Source organism: Semicossyphus pulcher, unplaced genomic scaffold (assembly GCF_022749685.1).
Source record: "Semicossyphus pulcher isolate SPU_LCO1_2020_fin unplaced genomic scaffold, fSemPul1.0.p SCAF_4, whole genome shotgun sequence".
NCBI lineage: Eukaryota > Metazoa > Chordata > Actinopteri > Labriformes > Labridae > Semicossyphus > Semicossyphus pulcher.
The window spans coordinates 3,496,637-3,516,588 of NW_027211715.1; the positions used below are offsets into that span (position 1 = coordinate 3,496,637).

General features: G+C 38.9%; 2 protein-coding genes across 4 annotated transcripts in view; one reads left to right on the forward strand and one right to left on the reverse strand.

The window, feature by feature from the left end:
• Positions 1-3,517, reverse strand: LOC138607542 (synapse-associated protein 1-like). Its single transcript, XM_069680165.1, has 9 exons — positions 3,186-3,517; positions 2,985-3,103; positions 2,836-2,902; positions 2,658-2,731; positions 2,429-2,568; positions 2,131-2,282; positions 1,354-1,412; positions 1,113-1,254; positions 1-1,028 (listed from the first exon to the last, which is right to left on the reverse strand). The coding sequence occupies exons 1-9, from the start codon at positions 3,388-3,390 to the stop codon at positions 901-903; spliced, it is 1,086 nt and encodes a 361-aa protein (XP_069536266.1). The 5' UTR covers positions 3,391-3,517; the 3' UTR covers positions 1-900.
• A 392-nt stretch (positions 3,518-3,909) lies between these two features.
• shroom2a (shroom family member 2a) overlaps positions 3,910-19,952 on the forward strand; it is a 45,580-nt gene continuing 29,537 nt past the window's right edge. For 2 of the 3 annotated variants that reach the window (XM_069680353.1, XM_069680351.1), the window contains exons 1-3: positions 3,910-4,154; positions 5,567-5,777; positions 17,735-17,883. In XM_069680353.1, the coding sequence (XP_069536454.1) occupies positions 4,054-4,154; positions 5,567-5,777; positions 17,735-17,883 (461 nt within the window). In that variant the 5' untranslated portion in view covers positions 3,910-4,053. The remainder of the gene's footprint in view (positions 4,155-5,566; positions 5,778-17,734; positions 17,884-19,952) is intronic. The other variant, XM_069680352.1, reaches the window with a different exon arrangement.

The window sequence follows — 19,952 nt, forward strand, 5'->3', positions numbered from 1 at the left end:
GATAACGGGACAATTCTCTGGCGATCTAGAAAACAGAACAACAGGCTGCTCACTGTGATGTTACAGACCAGGACATGCCATGCTGCCATCGCCCGCACTAATGAGCTAAGTTAAGCCTGTTTTTATGTTTGTTTTGTGCTTTTACAACTCTGGGGATACGAGTTATAATCATCTGATGTTACGGTGGTGCAGTGTTGTTATCTCGAGATAACGAGATAAATAAGATTTTGAGAAAACAACTGGAAATTACACGTTATCATGGAAACAGAGGAAATATAATGTATGGATGCATGTCAGCTCAGGGCTTCTGTAATACCCATATATCCATAACTATGATTTTAAAAAAGCCAGAGCGTTGTGTAAACTTAATTAGAAAGGCATTTATTACTGTACGAGTGCATGTTTAAACTTGTAGTAAACTATTGCATTTATTTCTGTTTTACACAGTGTCTAAACTCTTTTGGAATAGAGGTTTTACTTGTGCCAATGTTATGCTCTAACTTTATATTTTTAGCATCTGCCATTATCCTGTATTTGTTGTGGCTGCAATGGCCGCCATTCAACCAGAGTTATCATCCCACCTTAATTCCTGATGCACAGTCTGAGGCAAACTGTTCTTTTTCTTTGGCACTGTGTGCAGGACAATATCTCCCTTTATTTTAACTAAAGCTGAAAATGCTTAATATTTATGCATAAAACCAGAATAACCATGCAGGCCACAGAAATCGTGCACTGAATTGTTAATTAGGGATGATGCTAGTTTTCAATCTTGAGAGTTGTTTAGGACTGATATTGTGAAGAATGATTCCATATGGAGCATTAGATCTGAAGTCGTGTGCTGCTTCTGACCTTAAAGGTGTTTCTGAATCAGTTGAGGCTGGAGGAGTTTGTGTTAGTGCTCTAACTCTCCTCCTTCAGCATCTCCTCAATCTCTCTGTCCCAGTTCTCATCCTGGTTCTCGTTATCAGGCAGCACGTCGTACTCCTGCAGCTCCTCCTGCAGCTCTCTCTCCCAGTCAGGAGTCTCCTCTGAAGAAACCAATGTAGAGTAACTCACTGAACTCTGATGAACTCTAAAATAACATCACAACCTCGTTAATCAAACAGACTCACCTTGCTGTGTGTTTGCAGTCTCCCTCTTGTCTAGAACCAGCTGTTCCATCTCTTTGCGTAGGTCGTCCTCATTTATGTTGCATGAGTCAAAAGCATCGCTCACAAATTCAGACACAGGCGGGCTGGTGGAGATCTCTTCATCCTTTTACAACAGAAACAGAAAGAGGTCAGACTCAGACTCACTTATGTTGTAATCTCTTAATTTCTTGGGTACATTATTCGTCGAACACGGTCAGCTTACCTCGCTTGACTTTGGTTTAGTGCTGCGAATGGCAGGAGGAGCTTTCTGTTTAACTACATCTGCAAAAATATGTACATTGTGACATTATCTCTCAATATCTTTAAAAGTGAAAAACACAGTGATATTCATACTTTTAAAGTGCAGTCTTATCATTATATTATTCCCACTGCTGGTATTAGCCATGCTTTAAAGCAGACTCACAAAATCAAAAGAAAAATCCCAAATTTCCTGATGTTAAATACCAGTTTATGGTTTATAATGAATCACATTTCCAGTCCATGAACTTTCCTCAGAGACGAGGAATATTTGGAGGAAGTTAGGGCACTTCCACTGCATGGACCAGGGTCTGAATTAAGTTCTGGGGACATAATTTTATCCCAGAAAAAAGTCTTTGCTTTGGGGAAAGCGCTTTGCAATTGAATAGTAACTTCAGGGTTGGAACTTGCAGCTCTAAATTTTTCTGTTTTTTATTAATTAAGGCCTCACAGTATTGTATTTTAGCAATAATGCTGTCATTGCTGTATAGTCACACACAAAAATGACATGTAAAAACTAATTTCAGTGAGTCTTGGGACCACGATGGAAACACAAAAAACAACAGGCTGAAGGAACCTTTTGGTTTCTTGAAAAGTAGTTCCTGGGACTAAAAGTATTTTTAAAGTATTTGGCAAAGCCCGTCCTCTCTACTTGTTACATGAATTTTTATGGTTTTGTGTGTTCGAGGCAGTGAATTTAAATAAATGTATTCTCATCTTGTACACTACAAAGTAACGATACCGTTTTGTTGAACCTCCTCAGGACTGGTGCCAGCTTTCTTCACGCCTCTCCGCTCAGCAGCCTGTTGTGCTGCCAGAGCTGTGAGCTGAGCTGACTGTTTGATTAAGGACACCCGGTAGAAGTAATTCTTCCAGAAGGCCTCCTCTTTCACCCTAAGATGAATAACAAAGAGGGACAGGCAGTCGGCTCAGAATAGAATAAAAAACATTTTGTTCTTAATAAACCCACTCCTGTGCGGGGAGGCACAAGATGAAAAGGGACAAGACAAAGTATTATGTGAGTGTCAAAACACTCTCACTGTTTGGGGACCAGATGGAAGCGCATCTTCCGAAGGAGCTCATCTTCCTCCAACATCACCATGGCGACTGGATACATTTGCTCACAGTCAAAGTGAAATTGCACCCCAGCAGGAGGATCTCGCAGAAAATTTCTTTTGTCCTGTCAACAAATGAAGCAATAAAATGAAACTGTGCTGTTGCACAATTTTACAATAGAAATAGAAATGCTTTATAAGGAGTGATACTCACAGCTGAAAGAGCTAAAATCTGCTGCTGTATCGTTTCCTCTTCATTATAACCAACCCAGGGTGGCACAGCAGCACCTACAAACATTGAAAACTAACCTTTAGTTACTGTAGGATGCAAAGTCCCAACATTTCATGTTTATGTACTGAATAGTTTTATAAACATATTGTTTAGTGCTTACCAGACTTTTTGGCTTTCTTTTCCTGAACAAATCGTTCTTGTTCTTTCTGGAAATCACCCAAAATGGTCTACAGGAAGAAAATATAGAACTCAGTAGGCCAAAAAAGGAGGTGAAAACATTAAAGCAGTCACACAACAAGGGAAATATACCTTATCAATAATTCCGTTCATCTTCCCATCCTCCACACTTTTCTTTAGGTTTTGTGCCGTTTCAACGACAGACTCGGACAGTTTCTTTGAGGCACTGCTGGCGAAATTATAAATGTAACCTGCGGAGAAGAAAGTATAACATCAGTGATTTTACACCTATTACTTCTACGTTTCCTGTGTGTTCTTACTTTTCAAACTTACCACTGAAGCCTTTAGCTTTCTGAAGAAGTTCAGGTGTTTGAACATCTTCCCTACCAGCACTGGTCTGCTCACTCTCCACAGCAGCAGTCGGTTTGTTTACTTCGTGATTTTGGTCTTCTTTAACATCAACAGTAGGCTCGCCTTGTTGTTTAACTTGTCCATTTTCGTCTTCTATTCCGAGCCAGCTTCCCCAGTTCTTAAACATACTTAAAATATTTGGTCAATTAACTTATAAGAAGTTCTTTCACATGCTCTAATAATGACCTATTCGGTTGTATGTGTCAATATTTGGATAGTTTAAAACTACAAACTACAGCGATAGTTGGTGACGTTCCACTGTACAACCACTTCCGCGAATCGGTTAAGTTTGTCCCTTTAGCTTACCCTACCTAACTCACTTGTTGTCATGGAAACGTGAGCGCTCCTCTCGAAATTCCAAGTTTAACTTAACGGAAGTTAAGGTTTTAGTTAAATGGCAATTTATACGTTTGTTAACTATGTCTCAACCTCCAGAAATAATTATTAAAGTCTTAGCTTTTGAGTTACAACTGAGAAGAAAGTTTTTTTTAGAGTTGAGCCGTTACTATCTAGCTAACGGTAGATGGCGCGCTCGCGCTGTGGTTTTGCTACACTTGTTATCCCTGTTGTCCATGGATGGAGCTAGGTTAGCTTAGCTAATTTAAACTCTCCTGAGTGTGTCAGTGTGTCGTTCTCAGTTTGTATAATGAAGTAGGATACGGACTGAAGTGCTTCTGCGTGTGAAACAGCGGAAACTCACAGCTTTCTCACCGAAACCGTTCGCAAAACTCACCAGCGAACTATCTTAAAGTGATTTATATGAGGATAAAACGGTTACAAAAGATGAAGTATGTGGTACGTTAACCTGGGATATAGCTGCGTGCCAGCCCGAGGAAGCTTTCGTGTTCACCGGTTTATCCAGAAGTTGAAGTCCCAGGTAAGGTCAACCGTGTAAGCATGCGTTTCGTATTATTTAATTATAAAGCTATGGATACCACGGAGTCGAGTGAATTGGTTATGATTAAAGTACTTGTTTCAGACGAAGAGTCGGTCAACTCTTTAGAAGAGCGAGACTGTCCACCTAAATTTTTTGTTACAGGCGAAGATGGTTTCCATTGTGCTGCTCGACATTGTTTGTGTGTTTAATTCTCTCACTCATAAGAGCATTAAGTTTAAGTCAGCATGTCTGGAGTATGACAGCAGGTGTTTAAGCAGCGTTTAAGAATGTATTTTTATATCGAAAAGACCGTTTTTATGATAAGCGAAGTGACTAGGTAGTTCTTCCACAGAATCATCGTGTGTGTTTAAGAGGAGTTCCTTTCAAATTAAGAGCACTTTTGTAATATCAGGCCAAAACCGTCAAGTCATTATTACAATGAGAGTCAGAAAACTCTGGAAGGGTTGCAGCATAGATATAACCCATTTTAATTTTAATATAAAAACAAAGGCTGGCCAAAACCTCTAAAGTAAAGCTGTATTCTTTAGATGAGGGGCATTTGTGTTGAAATAATATTTACTAAATACAGTCAAGAATATTAAAAAGTATTACAATGTTTTTTTAGGGGAAAACTCTTAATAAACTCTTAATTTAAAGTTACCTTTATCCGCATATAAGAAAGCCTCAACAGTTTTCAGTAAGATAGCTGTCAAGGAGCTTATTTACATATACTAAGTATTCCAATGCAATGCCGACCCTCTGGTATTTAGAATTTTGCCAAAACAAAGCTGCTGATTAAAATTCCCTATATTGACCCCATATTTCATATTTTGCTGTTGTGTCAGTGGTAAAAAGGGTTTTATTTTATGCAACAAACGGACTGACAGTGACACAGTAATCTGTTATTGATTGCAATGTTGGCTTATAATAAAGAACTTGTCTAAAGCAGACATTTCAAAGTGCTTCACTTAGAAAATGAAGAGACAAAGAAAAAGTTTAAATGTTTGTGCAAATCTGGAAATATAAAGACAATAAAGATGTAACAGTGGTTGGCCTTTATCAACCAGATAATATTGGGCAACAGAGTTATCAGTTGGTCTCTATTGTAAAACAGTGTGGTGATGCTGAAATGGGAATTATATTACCTTGTTCCTTTGTACCAGTGAGGATCTAGCTGTAGATGCTCTTGCAAGGCAGTTTGGACAGTAGGTTTCAGAGGGAGTTACAGTGTGGTGTCGTCAGCACTGTTACAGATCATGCTTACAGATTATAAGCCTGACAGTATCTTATGAATAAAAGAGTGGGTCCATAATCAAGCCTTCTCAGAGTCGTTCCCTTTTTGGTCAAGAAGAATGCTTAATTAAATGTTGTTGTTTTTTTCTTGACATGATTCATGATTTCTTTTGTTTCCTTGCCCTTTTTTTAGCACCATGGATACTGAAGGATATAAAAATGATCAACACTACACAGAAACAGAGACCGTTTGGCATGTGGTGCAAAAATCAGAAGATCTGGATCTGAGGAGCAGAGATAGTGAGGGCTGCAGCCTGGTGGAAGTTTTTCTTTCAGGAGGAGCACCATGGGGATTTACCCTCAGAGGGGGACTGGAGCATCGAGAACCTCTGCTCATAACCAAGGTAAATACCCTGAAAGATTGTTTATAGGACAAAGACAGATGAAAGATGATGTCTGCAAGTTTGCTGGTTGGAGGGCAGAATTTAAGATGAAAGCAGAAATATGTAAGCAGTGTATCTAAATAATCTTAATTCAGAATATAAATTTATGCCACAAAAAGAGCACATTTTATGAAGATCTCCGTGCAATTGGAAGATCTTATTAATTAATATGTAGATCGTTATCATTGTAAATGGTTTAGGCTTTTATATGTTAACAGTGGCCAATTCATCTTCTTCACTTGACTAATTGATTGATAAACCAATTGTTGTAGCTCTGAAACCAACCAATCATTTCTATTGTATAAAAATAAACTATATCAAATAAAACACATTTTCTGGTCAGATTTAGCTTGTATCTATCAGCTTGGGTTGGAAAGTCTGGTTGTGGTGAACTCTACACCTTGCTAACTATAGCAAGACGAGCACCATTTACAACACAGGTACCCACACAGAAGCTCTTTTAAAGGACCATAAATGTGTCTAGTGTCTGTCAGAGCTCTGGCAGACTCCCTGAGTTTTTTTTTGCGCGAGTAGCTTTTGGGGGTGATGTCTGGAAAAGTTAAGTATTACTCTCTGCTTATGTTTTTGCACAAACCACCAGTTTTGTTAGCAATAGCTCAGAAGGGTTTAAATTGAATTTTACTCTTAGATGTCTTCGAACTAACACAGTACTGCTGACTGTTCAGACAGCTGACACATTGGTGCTTACCTGACATGTGGCTGTACATATTTTTAGTCTGATTCAAGTTTAAGAAAGGAGAGAGGACGATATGAAAACAAATAACATAGAGCTCCCTATTTTTGTTTTTAACCACGTCAACATACAATATCAGTTTCTAAGTTGGTCAGTCAGTTTGGTCTAAACACATTAAAAAATAATGATATTATATATTGTATATCATGGTCCCCAGAGGATTATTCCTACCAACATTGGGAGTTACCAATCTCGGATCCCACCGGCTATAATCAGATGACAATATAGCCTCTGGGGACAACGGTGCACAGGCCAGCAGTTAGCGCTAAACGGCTTCCAGTCAAGACTTGTGATTTAGTGGAATTAATGGGTCTTACCTACACCGAAATTATAACATCATAATTAAGATTTGTTAAAAGTCAAAATAAAGCTTTGTCAGGTCTGTACTCAAGAGGAGAAGAAAACCACTTTTAAAATGCTCGTTTGTTGAACCGAGGTTGGCTCGATCTGATGTCAAGGGAATTTATCTCAAGTTGAATTTTAGATCTAGAGCAGATTGTTAGCTGAACTTGCTGCAGATGTGAAGATAAATCATCATCAGATGACAGCTGATGGGAGCCGTGATGCCATTACGGCGCATTACGTTCCGCCTGCTTTTCCTCTCCACACAATGCTTTTTTTCCTGCATACACCCCAGCCTGCTGATACGTGATATTACTCGGACTACAAGCGTAGTACAAACGGAAACCAGAACACTGGCCATATGTAAAATCCACATCCCTGCCTACAGTTCCTACATTTCTATGTAGAATCTGTAAATAGAGATCAGGGGTTAGCTAACTTTTTCTCTAGTGCCACCAGCAGGTCAAACCTTTCCTTTGTCCAGTGGAATATGCTAATTCTTGCAATAATGCTAATATTTAGCGATTAGATGAGACTGTTTTGAAGCCTAGAATTTAGCATTTTGTTTTTGTTTTTTTTAAGGGCCATAAGTGACCATATTTGAGTGAGAGAGTGGAAAAACTTGCTTATGTCTCTATCATCTCTGGGGATCAGTAAAGGATTAGGCTATCTTTTCCTGGTTGACAGGTTGTAGTTATACTGCCTTGTCATCACAGGTAGCCATGCCCTAAACCACACTCTTCTTTTATGTCTATTTGACTCTAAATAGGTCAATAATTAACTAGATGAACATCATGCTGTTTTGAAGAAGACTTAAAACTAGTAAATAAAACATTGAACTCATTAGAGAATGTTTACTCTTGGTAATAAATCAACTGAGTAGTACGTTAATTTTATTTTTTATGTATAAACCGAAATCTTTTCGCAACCAGTCGATTCCCCCCCTGCTAGCCTGGTGCAGGTTTAAGCTGCTTTAGCATTGCCGTCACTTTTGAAACCAAAAAGTTCTGTCCACTTCTTATGTACACTCTGAGTGCAGCCTTATGAAGCTGCTAACGTGGTTTGAAAGCCACAATATGCATACAGTGGCCATGAGAGGGGGAGTACCTAAACAGTGTAGCCCAATCAGCTCTGACATCACACTGTAACCTAGCTTCTCTGTTTACTGTGTAATGATTTACTCCCAAAGACCTTGCAAGTTAATTTGACATGGTTACACACCAGCACCTGTTGGTCAGGAGCTGTGTCTCTGCTCGATTTTGACCAAAACGAAGTCCAAAGTCCACCAAGTTGGCACCATTTGAGCTTAGAGCGATACACTCAGGACCACCTTCACCCACGTTTCCCTTGGTTTTACAATCACGCAATTCAAATGAGAAGAATTCGGACCATTTTAAGTCTTTAAGCTGGAAGATTAAAAGCCATGTTCACATTGCTAACTAGTGTGGGGTGAACCATTGCCCAGTTGGACTGCGGTTCTTCTTTTTACTGTTAATGTTTGGTCACTGAACGCCGCATGCTTACTCCAAGGACCAACAAAAGTGGACCTGTTTGCATCTGATGGTGAGCTGTTAATTCCTCTCAACTTTTTGAGAAAATTTTACTCTAAACTTTTCACCTGTAAATCACAGCCCTGATGATACAGTATGTTTGAACTGTTTTTCCAGAGTCCTCCTGGCTGGCACTTAAAAGAAATATTTCAGTAATCTAATAAAGTAAATTAGTCATGGAATAGACTTAACACATGTTTGTCTTGAATATGTCTGAGTTTAGTTTGCTGTCACTGCGGCTTCGGTGTGTGTTATTAGATCCCACCTGGACCTTTTCTTGCGCTCTCATATTTTTGTGCTGGGTTAAATTTCAGGGTAGACTCTGTGGTACCAGGAGCAGGAGAGGAATGTTGGAGCTTTGTTTGATTTTCTAAATGTAGTGAATTATCTGTGACAGCCTGAAGCCCGCTGGAATGGCGTGATGGGATAAGTAAAGTCAGGATTAGTGATTTGTGCTCTTTTGGAGCAGCTTTCAGATTATATCCACTGATTTACAAAGGTGTGGTGTTGAATTATTTGTGTTAACTAGATAAAGTTAGAAGTGCTAATCCCCTAACAAAATAATAACCCTACATTGTAGTCTTACAAGATCAGTGTGTCTAAAACCCTCTGAAAGATGTTCGAGGCCTCTTTTCCCAGCATTTGTCGGTCTGAAATTGTGCATGACATTTGTGCATGTAAGCCGTTATAGACTATCTGATGCACTTACCTCTATCTGCACATTTTGGGATGGTTCAGTATATGAACACACTGTAGGCTGTTCTTTCACCTGTATGTGAACTCTGTCCTGTTTTTTATGAGTGTTGTTTTAACACGTCTGTCTTGTCTGAACATGCAGGACAGTAATGCAGGAGCTTATATCTCATTATGGTTGTTAAACTTAAAATAACACACTGTATTTCACACACACATTTACACCGTTCTTCAGGGGAAAACACAATGTCATAGACCTGTGGTTCTCAATTTTCTTATAATTTCCCCCCTTTTGAAGTATATTTTCTGCACAGTACTCCCTGATAATAATACCCAGCCTACAAATACTTCTGAGAGGAAAAAGTGACAATATAAAGAGGTTCAATAGAGCATCACAGCATCAGTGTTTGATTTACTTAATAACAACCTTTCAACCGACAAACACGTCATGAGGTTCTCTGGCTTCAAACAACTGTTTGCTAGTTTCTCCCCGCACAAAATGTTCATAACATCCATCATTTCTTTTTTCTTTGCGTTGTTTTCACCTCTGCATTCTCTGCATTTTCAGATGGACTGCAGCTAAGTTTCAACAATTAATTATTTTTCGTTGATTTGCTTCTATCATTCAATAACAAAACTGGCTTGGGGTAAACACATTTTTAACGTGAATGCGTTTGTTGCCACAGTTGACAGTGGAACATTTTTCATTTAAATAAATGTCTTTTAAGTAACTATCACCGAATGATTTAACACAATGGTGATTGAGCCTATGGTCCGCTGATGAAAGCCTTTGCATTTGCAGTATATCGTATTTTTATGGACTGGGTGTCTGTGGCGACATTCGTGGAAAAAAAATCAGTTAGTGACGCATTTTCTGTCACCCAGCAGTGGCTGGTCTGCCAGAGAGGGTAGGCAGAGCTAAGTGGCTGCACTTGTGGTTTCTGTAAGCATTGCGAGTAAACAGTAATCTAATATGGCTGAACAAACAAAGAAAAGATCGATGACTACAGATACAACTTCAAAAATAAGTGAAAATGCAAAGAAAAAGAAACAAATTTGACGCTCTGGTTAAGTAACTTTTTTTTTAAGCTGATTAAGCAACTTTATTTTCCCTGTGGGGAAATCTTCCTTACAGCCAAGTTGCAGTCCGTATTCACCTCCATTTTCCATTGACACAATAAAGATATTAATGTAACAGTGTTACAATATCATTTAGCAGATGCTTTTGTCCAAAGCGACGAACATCAGAGAGTTAATACAACACAAGCATCGATCAAGACAGGAGGGTCAGTCAGTAAGTGCCAACAAACAGCTTCAAGTGCGATCGGACACAGGCGTATTAAACATGTTAAAAAAACAGTCACACATACTCGGGTACAAAAAACATGGTTAAAAAGTAACAACAGGACTCAACAGGGTTAAACCACCACTAAAACCCTCATCAGCTGCCAGTAGTTAAATGGGAAACTAATAATCAGCTGGATCATCGAAAGGATTTAACAGTTTTGTTGCCCGAGAGAAAAAAAAAGTTCAGTCTGTTTGACCCGGCGTTAGAAGTTGTTCTTTCACAGAAGATGTGAGACCGATCGGCCAGTTTGACACCAATGACCTTACTTACCACTTAAACCATATGTTGCATCCTGTTCTTGTCACCTGTTGAGCGATTACCAAACCAATTAATGATATGGAATGTGATATTACTTTCATGTATATTAGTTTTAGCTTGAGGGTTTTGTTAGGTCTTTCTTCTGCATTTTATGAACCTGAGAGGGGCCTACAATAATGATTTTGTTGGCAGTTTCCTTGCTTATGTGCACTCTCTCTAATAGCTCAAATGAAAGATAATAAAAAGGGCCCACAGTTTGATGAGAGGTTTAGAAGTATTGCTTAAAATCCTGGAGAAATCCTGGATCTAATTAAAATTCTTCACATTCCTCTCATAGCTCAGGTAATGCCAGAGGTCTTCACCGACTTAAAGTCCTTAGTCTCAATAAACTTATATAATCCTGTTTTACAGAACACAGCTGGGCACGCAGCACCTCGTACGTATGTTTCCTCTGCCAGGATCACGTTTTATATGGAAGAAAATATTGTTTGCTCTGAAAGAACAAGTAACAGACACACTGCAAAAAGTGTCTCTGTTCTTACACGCTGTGAAAAATTCCTGCAGGTAAACAGGTTTAACCAATTATTGAATCCTTTGTGTGAAAACCTTGGGTGCTCGATTTGACTTTTCTAGGATTGCTCAACTGCTGGAGCAAAAATGATTCATAGAGAAAAGGTTTATCGCTCGTTAGAGGGCAAAATGTATGTTTAAGTTCACATAGTTTTCTATTTGTGAAAGTCAGGATTATGGGGGTGGTAATTAGGTTAGATTCTGATGGTACGATTGTAGTCTGAAGAATTATCACGGTTTCAAGATTTTCACGATTGTTATGCATTAATAATTTTCACACGTTCAGACACGATTATATTTAATTCCCTACCAACTCAATGTATTATCGTAATACTTAACATTATATCAGTCAGTTACTATGTTGGCTGTGTAGTGCTGGGTGGTGATCCCGCAGATGCTGTATCAAGTTTGATGTGTTTGACACTTTAGCTGCAACTTTTTTCAGGCACGTTTTGCAGACAGGGGATCCGTCGTCTTGGATAAGACCCGGGTCCATCATAGTGTACCCAAAATGCCCCCACACTGCCGACTTCACTTATTCTTTGAGTTAATGCAAAGCTTCACTGCTTGGTCCCTCTGCCATAGTAAAGCTAATGTGGCGTAGTCTCTGTGTCTCTTGTTAAGCATGGCACATTAAGCTGGTGCACCACAGGTGTCACTTAGTTTTTGTTCCGTGCAGTTTACGCTTTTTGAGAGTGAGAACAGAAACTCCCGGTGTAGCGGAGCCTTTACGATTAATAAGCGGGCAGAGAAAGACACGGTCGACCTTGATATTAAAGGACATCTATGGTGGCTTTTTGAACCAAATGTTTTCAGGCTTTGTTTAATGGTCATTTTTGTTTAAGGCTGAAGGTTATTCCAACAAATTTCTGTGGTATTTCTGTGGTATTTCAAAAACAAAGGTCAACACTGTCATCTGTCGGGCTAGGGATTGTTGGAAAATTTTAACAAGTGCCAAAATTAAAAAGACACAAGCCAGAACGTTGCCAAATGATATACAGTCTAACATCCAAATAATTCAGATTTTAAATAAAAGCTTGACCGAAGCAGAACAAAAGAGTCCAAACATGAGCAGGTATTTGATTCCAGCTTTGAGTACGGATACTTTTAAATAGTGTGTGTTACAGACTGATTTCTGTCAGTACCAAAAAAAGGCTCTTAAAACTCGTACTAACACTGTAACTGCATCACACAAAGAACATCAAGTTTAAAGTAAAACATTTATATATTTAGGTTTTAAATGAATAGACTATTTGAGCTCCTCTGCTGTGTGACTCTAATAAAGCTGACTCACACAAAGTTAATATTTTTTTTTAAGTTAACATGCTAATCGGTTTGTTGTTTATTTTTTTTGCATTTCTTTACCGTGTTTGTGTTTACAAGACTAAGAGGCTACAGTCATGCTACCAGCTGTGTGAGGCTGTACTGATGCTGACTTCAGGTATCTTACTCACAATGATGTTTGTGTGTATAACAGAGTATTGTTAAACAGTAAAACATAACTTTTTGGCCATATAATCAACTGAAAAATGGTACAAAGATAAAACATTAAATGTTCCTACTAATGAACTTTTGTTGTGTTTTTGTAAATACAAACTAATTTCTGCACATGTTGCCATTTTACCCTCTGTCCCATCTTTGTTAGAATCAGGATTGTACAATTCATCTGAGGGAGATAGTAATTTCATTGAAATCCATCCTGTCGAGTCATTGCAATCTTAGCCACAGCATTTAGAATTGTGGTGGCATAAAATTAAAAAATCAGGAGATCACCACTTTATTAGGATTCATCCATGAAGCACCAGGATTTTAAATATCTGTTCTTTAGTTGTCAAGACATTTGGAACTTAGCCATAAATGGAATAGTTGCTATATTTCAGTCTGGACTGAAGTGATGGACAGAGCGACAGATGCAGAACATCTCTCTGTTTATGCTGTTGTTGGTTTCTTGTCAAACAACAATGAACATTGTCAGTGATGTGTGCAGGCAGTGCCTAAAACCACAAGAGGTCTGAGTTCAGTGCCCTGTCAGCTCACTGAGCAGGACATCTGTCAGCAGAAAAGACACATTCCTTACCCACATCACCACCACATCCTTCCCTTCATGTCCCGCAGAGACACATGAGGCTATTTTTGAGGATACTCAGGCATCCAGGATGGCTGGAGTCTGCCTGATTATAGCCCAGAGGAAGATGGTAAACAAAGGACGTGCTATGGCTCATGCTGATTGGGCTGCTGAGGTGACAAATGTTTGGAAAAGCAGAATAAATCTGCTGCCTTTATGTTTTCCTTTATGCTGCTACTTGACAGTTTGTCATTTTTATTTACATTCTTAATATATTGTCCTATTGTGGAGCAGAGTTTCCCGTTTGGTTGTTTTCAATAAAAGCAGGGCGATTGTGTAACGTCAGGCCGTCACACAGATGCCCTCGCAAGTTGCTGATTTTGAAGACATTTGTTTGTTTTTATGTACTGAATGCACAACATTTGAAAGAATTAGTACTGTGCTGTCGTTGGACAATTTATTGCACTAAATATGTTGACTGCTCAGGCCTAGATAAAAGCTATTTAAGTGAGTTTTGCTTTGGTTGCTAAAATAAGTTCAGTTTATCTTCTGTCCTTTTGTTCTCCTGATCGTCTGTTGACTTTCTCTGATGCTTAGTCTGCGGTGCTTTTTTGTGTCATTTAGGCAAAACGTCCTCGCTGATGGTTTTGACTGTTTGTTTTCATCCATTGTGTCTTGCAACTGTTTTTTAAGTTTCACTCTGTGGTCTTCAATCTTTTCTTTCTTTGTTTCTGCCATAGTAACCATTTACCGGTACTCGCAATTCTGCAGTATGATGAGGAAACGGTTCACTACTTACAAAGATGTAGTTGAGAAAACTTAAATCTGGAAAACTAATTTATTTACACGGACACTTGGTGACATTTTCCTTCCTTACCGTGTAGTTTATTTTGATTATGTTACACATACACCATCCTGCTGCCTCAATTATTCACTTTAATACCAAATTCTCATTGATCTGCAAATGAAAATGGTATCCAGTATGCACTATTCACTTTTGTTACACTTATGTCTTCTGAAGAAACCAGTGGGCTTGGTGCTGAGCGCTTCAAACTTGCCAAGAAATCATAAACAGAAGAAAAAACTTTGCACTATACTCTTAATTTGCCCTTCTGAAATATAAATGAAATGCCTAAATGTGATGTCCATTTTTAAACCTTAGTTAAACGTATTCAAACCAGTGTTTTCACCTAAGATTGCTTCTCCGTTTTCAATGAATCTTTGGTGTTTTGGGTCCATTTTAAACACAGAAACGTACTGCAGAGGCATCAGCCAGTGATTCAGTTTCTCTTCAAAATACCCTACCATATCAGGACGAGCTCGGGAATCAAGCCAGCCATCATAAAAATCTCAGTCCGCCCCGCTTAACTCTGCCCTAAAATCGTTATTATAGAAAAATGAAAGGGGGCTTTGATTGGAGCTATCTGGGCTCTGGCGGATAAAGGCCATATAACACGTAATGGTCTGTAAATGTACACATACCTCTGCGGTTGAGTAATGCAGCCCCTCTAACAGGTTGAGAACTGATAATCAGTCACAGAGCCGGGCTTTTGTGTGTTAATGTGCCAACTGCCAAGAAAGTTCTCGCTGCGCTTCTCTCCACACTGAGCCGCGCTGTCCTGCACCTCTCATATCTGACTCTCTGCGTCAGAGTGAGGACAGCACTGACCTTCACACTCGCTGTATCTGACACTTCAGAGACCGTCTCTGTGGCTGTGCCTCTGTCAGTTTAATGTGTTATATTCAATAGGTTTTCTCCAGAGACACGCCAACACTAGCAGTTGCAGACTTCAGTTCACTGTACTGTTTACTGTACTTCCCTTTGACGCAAGTGTTATTCCAGGTGTCTGCCCTCAAACAAACACAATTCAGTTTGTTTTTACATCATGCCACTGGCTCGGACGGCAACTTTTTGAAGTATTTTTATAGCCTTTGATCATTGTCTTTAGAAACTGGCCTACCTGCTGTTAGCTATGTTAAACAGTGTGTTTACGCTGTCACTGTTACCCAATAAAGTACGTTAAGAATGTCAACAAGAGACATGCTGGGGGCTTTTTGGTGCTTTCCTCTCACACATCCCCTAAGCCTTTTTTCTTTTTAGTTGTGTTGCCTCTTGATAACTCGACTGCCATAAAGATTAGATTCATAACATCAAAGAATGCATACGATAGACAGTTGTCCAAAATAATAGGTGTAGTTATGTAGTTATTTACACAACAATAGACCCCAATAAATATAAGATTTTTCAGACTGATACTTACTGTAGAGGAGAACAATTCACTAATTACAGATATTAAAGTTGAAAGTTTGTACTTTGATCTTTTTTTCTTTGTGGATTGTGCACCAATATAACTTTACAAAGATACTCTGAAGGCTGCTTTCTTAAACAAATAACTTCACTAAAGAATATTTCACATTTTCATACTTTGTCAAAATCTAGTAGAATACAAATAAGCTCTGATTGGCTGTTTATACAGCCGTGTCTTTTTTTTAATGAACTGAAATATCCTGACCATCGCTGTTGAACGAACTGAGTTAATTGTGGGCGAAAATAAGGAAATAAACTATGAAACATCTTTGAAGTTTCAAATTGGACTGAATATCTTGTATAATGGAGTGAACGTTATTTCTTCTATTGTTTATGGGTTGCAGTATTACCTCTGTCTTACGTTAATATACTTTTTTAGTATTTGAAAAAAATGAGTGTTTATGGTGTTTTGTTACAAGGGTATACTTTTGGTGAAGGGTGTATGGGCAATTCGTTTTACATTTACGGCATACGTCCTTTGTGTTGGTTAACTGTGTGACTTTTACTTTTGCCGGGATATTTCCTGACTGGCACCCCATTAAAAAATAATAAAATAGTGAATAGTAATAGTTGCTAGGGGTGGGAATCTTTGGGTGTCTCACGATTTGATTCAGAATCGGTTTTCGATTCATAACGATTGTTTATTCAGATTCAAAATCGATTTTTGAATTAGTACGTGCTTCAGGAAGCCGCCTTCGTTAGCTCACAGAGGACTGGAGTAGATTCCAGTCCTCTGTGAGCTAATAAAGGCGGTGCAGCAAATAATGGCATGAAAGCGTAACGTTACATAATTTTCAGTTTTTTAAAAAGTTATCCACTGATTACAATAATAATCAGAACACACAAATGCAAATCTAAGACCACAGGTAACAACCTTGTGTGCTACGGAAGTCGCAAAGTGCGCACGGTGAGACGGGAAAAACTGTTTGTAAAAATCGTTTTTTGGAAGTTATGAATCGAGTTAGAATCTTAGAAGATAAAAATATTTTTTTTGCCCACCCCTAATAGTTGCATACAAAAAACCATCACAAGATAGTGCTGAGAGTTTAATCAAAGATGGACTTTCTTGACAAACTACATTATGACAAAGTTTCTAAATCATCCCAAACAATGTTTTCTGCATTATATGTTCTGTAACAAAAAAAGTTAGCGCTCTATTAGCGTGTATAGGATAACATATCTGTCGGGCTCTACACATGAGCAGAAATTACGCACTTTATTAATGTGTTTAAAGAGAGATGGAAGCAACACAAGAATTACATTTAAAACACTGAGAAAAGTTACAACATAAGCTCACAACAGAAGAATCTGAACCTTAATAAGCTTTAAAACCTTCAGTAAATATCAGGATTTTGCTTATCACAAGTGTTAAAACACTGAGAGGCAGTAAGTAGCACTAAGGATAGGTCGTATGAGGTTACTTAATCTCTTTCACAACACTGTGGTGGGAAACTGTTGGACATAAGAAGTCTTTCTGCAGCCATTTATAAACTTTACATTCTGCATGCATGGGTAAACATTGTCATAGATACAAATGTTTAGCAACTGCTTCCCCATCCCACTGCCAGACGTTCATAAAGATTCATCTTGTTTTCTCTAAATGTGGACACCTATCCTACCGAGTGCACAATTAATCTTCTCTGATAAATTTAAACAAAAAGGCAGCGCTGGTGTTTCTGGACTTGGCACAAAGACTGCACTGTGAGCTAACAGCTGTAAAATAAGAAGTTGCTGTTAGTATAAAACTGGAATTTGTATAAACATGTACTGTGTCCAGATTTGTCAGCTAATATTTGACTCTTTTTTTGCTCTTCTGTTGTGCTTCTCTAGTCAGATTCAGAGGCTCCCAATATGTTATTGTTATGGAAAGAAGCTGGGTGGAGTAAGCTTTAAGATGAAACACTGCCAATATCTCCTTCACCATGGCGACTCACTTGCTTACTAGCTAGTTGGAAGTTAGCCTCCTGAAAAACTTTGGTATCTCTGCGTGTTTAATGCTCACTTTCCCATCTGCTGTGTTTGTGTTCCAGGTGGAGGAGGGCAGCAAGGCAGCAGCTGTGAGTCTCCAGGTGGGAGACGAGCTCGTCAACATCAACGAGATTCCCCTGAGTGGCTTCAGACAGGAGGCGATCTGCCTGGTGAAAGGCTCCCACAAGACCCTCAGTCTGGTGGTGAAAAGGTAGGTAACCAATCCCCGGTCCCCTCCAGTGCCCTCTCCTCCTACATCTGCTGCTGTCACAAGTGCACCCGGTCACCATGGTAGCGTTTCCAACAAACCAAGGCGACGGAGGACCCTGGTCCCTGCAGCTGTTTGTCTGTGTCGCGTGTGTGTAAAGCAGCCTCCACTGTCAGGGCTTTTCTCTTCAGCTCTAACTGCTGAGTTCTTGGTAGCTGGATCGTCCTGTTTTGCCAGGTTGCACTAAGTTCAGGGTTTGTGACACAGTTTTTCATGTTCATGTTGAAACAAGGAAGAAAGGTTGTTAGTGACGTCATTTACTCTATTTACAGGCAGAAAAGAGGAAGTTACAATGCAGTTTACCCTATTTGGCACTGATTTTTTTGTCAGTTCTGATAAGGCTTTTATAATTTGTTTTGTTGTAACAACACACATCTCTTTCTTATTTACCAAAGAACAGACTGATAGTGAACAGTAAGCCCACAATAAGTAGTCACACTCACTTCATTTATCTTAAGCCACTCTTTGTGACCCATTGACTCTAAAGTATTCATATCTCGTTTAACTGATGAATCATTTGTCAATGTGAGTGCTGCAGGCCTTCTCACCAATGGCCTTGTTGTGTGCGTAACACTGCTCCCATTGTCTCTCTTTGCCGTCTGCATTTCGTTCTGTATTGTATCATATCATAACGTAATCCCTGAACAAATCCTACCGTACAAGGAAGTCCACTCACCATTTATCTCTCCACAAGGACGCGGCTGTGAGGCTCTCTCATTGTGTTTTATTCTCAACAGGCAGGTCTATTATAGGATCTGGAAACAAGGAGGCATTACTGTCTATAACTATCTGTGTCTATTTGATTTACTTCAGATATTGTGGGACAACTTAAACGCCTGAAATCATCTATGGAGTCTAATATAAACACACAATTTTGTGCCAAAGTTAAAACGGCTTTGGTTACTATTCATAAGAGATTCCAAACTGCATACTGTTTCTCTGTGCTACAGTACGTACTTTGCATGCAGTATGCATACAAATGGGGAACACTACTTCATCATGAGCACATTGAGCCATGAAATTTGACCCTCTTGCTCATTTATCCATTGCAGTCTGTAGCACAAACATTGATGAAAATATGTTACCCTTAGAGATACAAGACTCCACTTGCCGATTGATGTAATATCTTCTGCTGCAAAGAGGTTCGTGGGTCAAAATAACTAAAGCATGCTGTCTTTGCTGCTGCTTTTGCTGAGGAAATCCTGGTATTTCTGTCAAAACACACATGACAAATGTGTATTGAGACTTCTTATTTAGTATTGCAAAAAAAGATTTAGTGAGGGTATTGAATGACAGCCTGCGGTTGAAATCAAACCACACAATCACAAGCTGATTGAGCAAACTAGTTTTAGAATAATATTAAAACTTATATTTGGTGCCTCTCTAGTTGAGGGGTGCAATTCACTCCCGCAGAGTCAGGTGAGATATACTCTTGTCGGGACACAGTTATCTGGAGGTTCTTTCCTTAAAGGCTTTCTGCTAGAAAGCCGTGTCATACCTCTCTCAAATCAGGTGTTCCGTGTTCAGAGTGGAAATGAAAGAGACATCGTTCTTCCTATTCCAAGTCAGTGTACCATCACAAATATTTGAAACTGTTATGAACTTGAAATCAAGTTTTTAGAGGCTTATAGTCGTGAAAGTCGTGAAATCTGAACAGCTTTCACGACACAGTTTCAAGAGAATTTGTCTCAAATTGAATTTTTGATCTCGAGCAGGTTGTTAGCTGAACTTGCTGCAGATGTCTGTTAATAGAGATTAATGAGAGGCTAATATGTTGTCAGATTCTACATTTCTATGTAGAATCTGTAAATAGAAATTAGTGACAACGTAATGTGGTTATAACTATGAGAATAGTTATGTTATAATTAAGTTATATCATACTGACTTTTTATCTACCCAATTTTATATCAATGAGAGTAGGCTGAATTACAGAAACACCTCTCTGTATAATCCCATTCAAGCGACATCCTCCAAATGAAGTTCAACACCACTCTTCAGCATAATAACCGCCT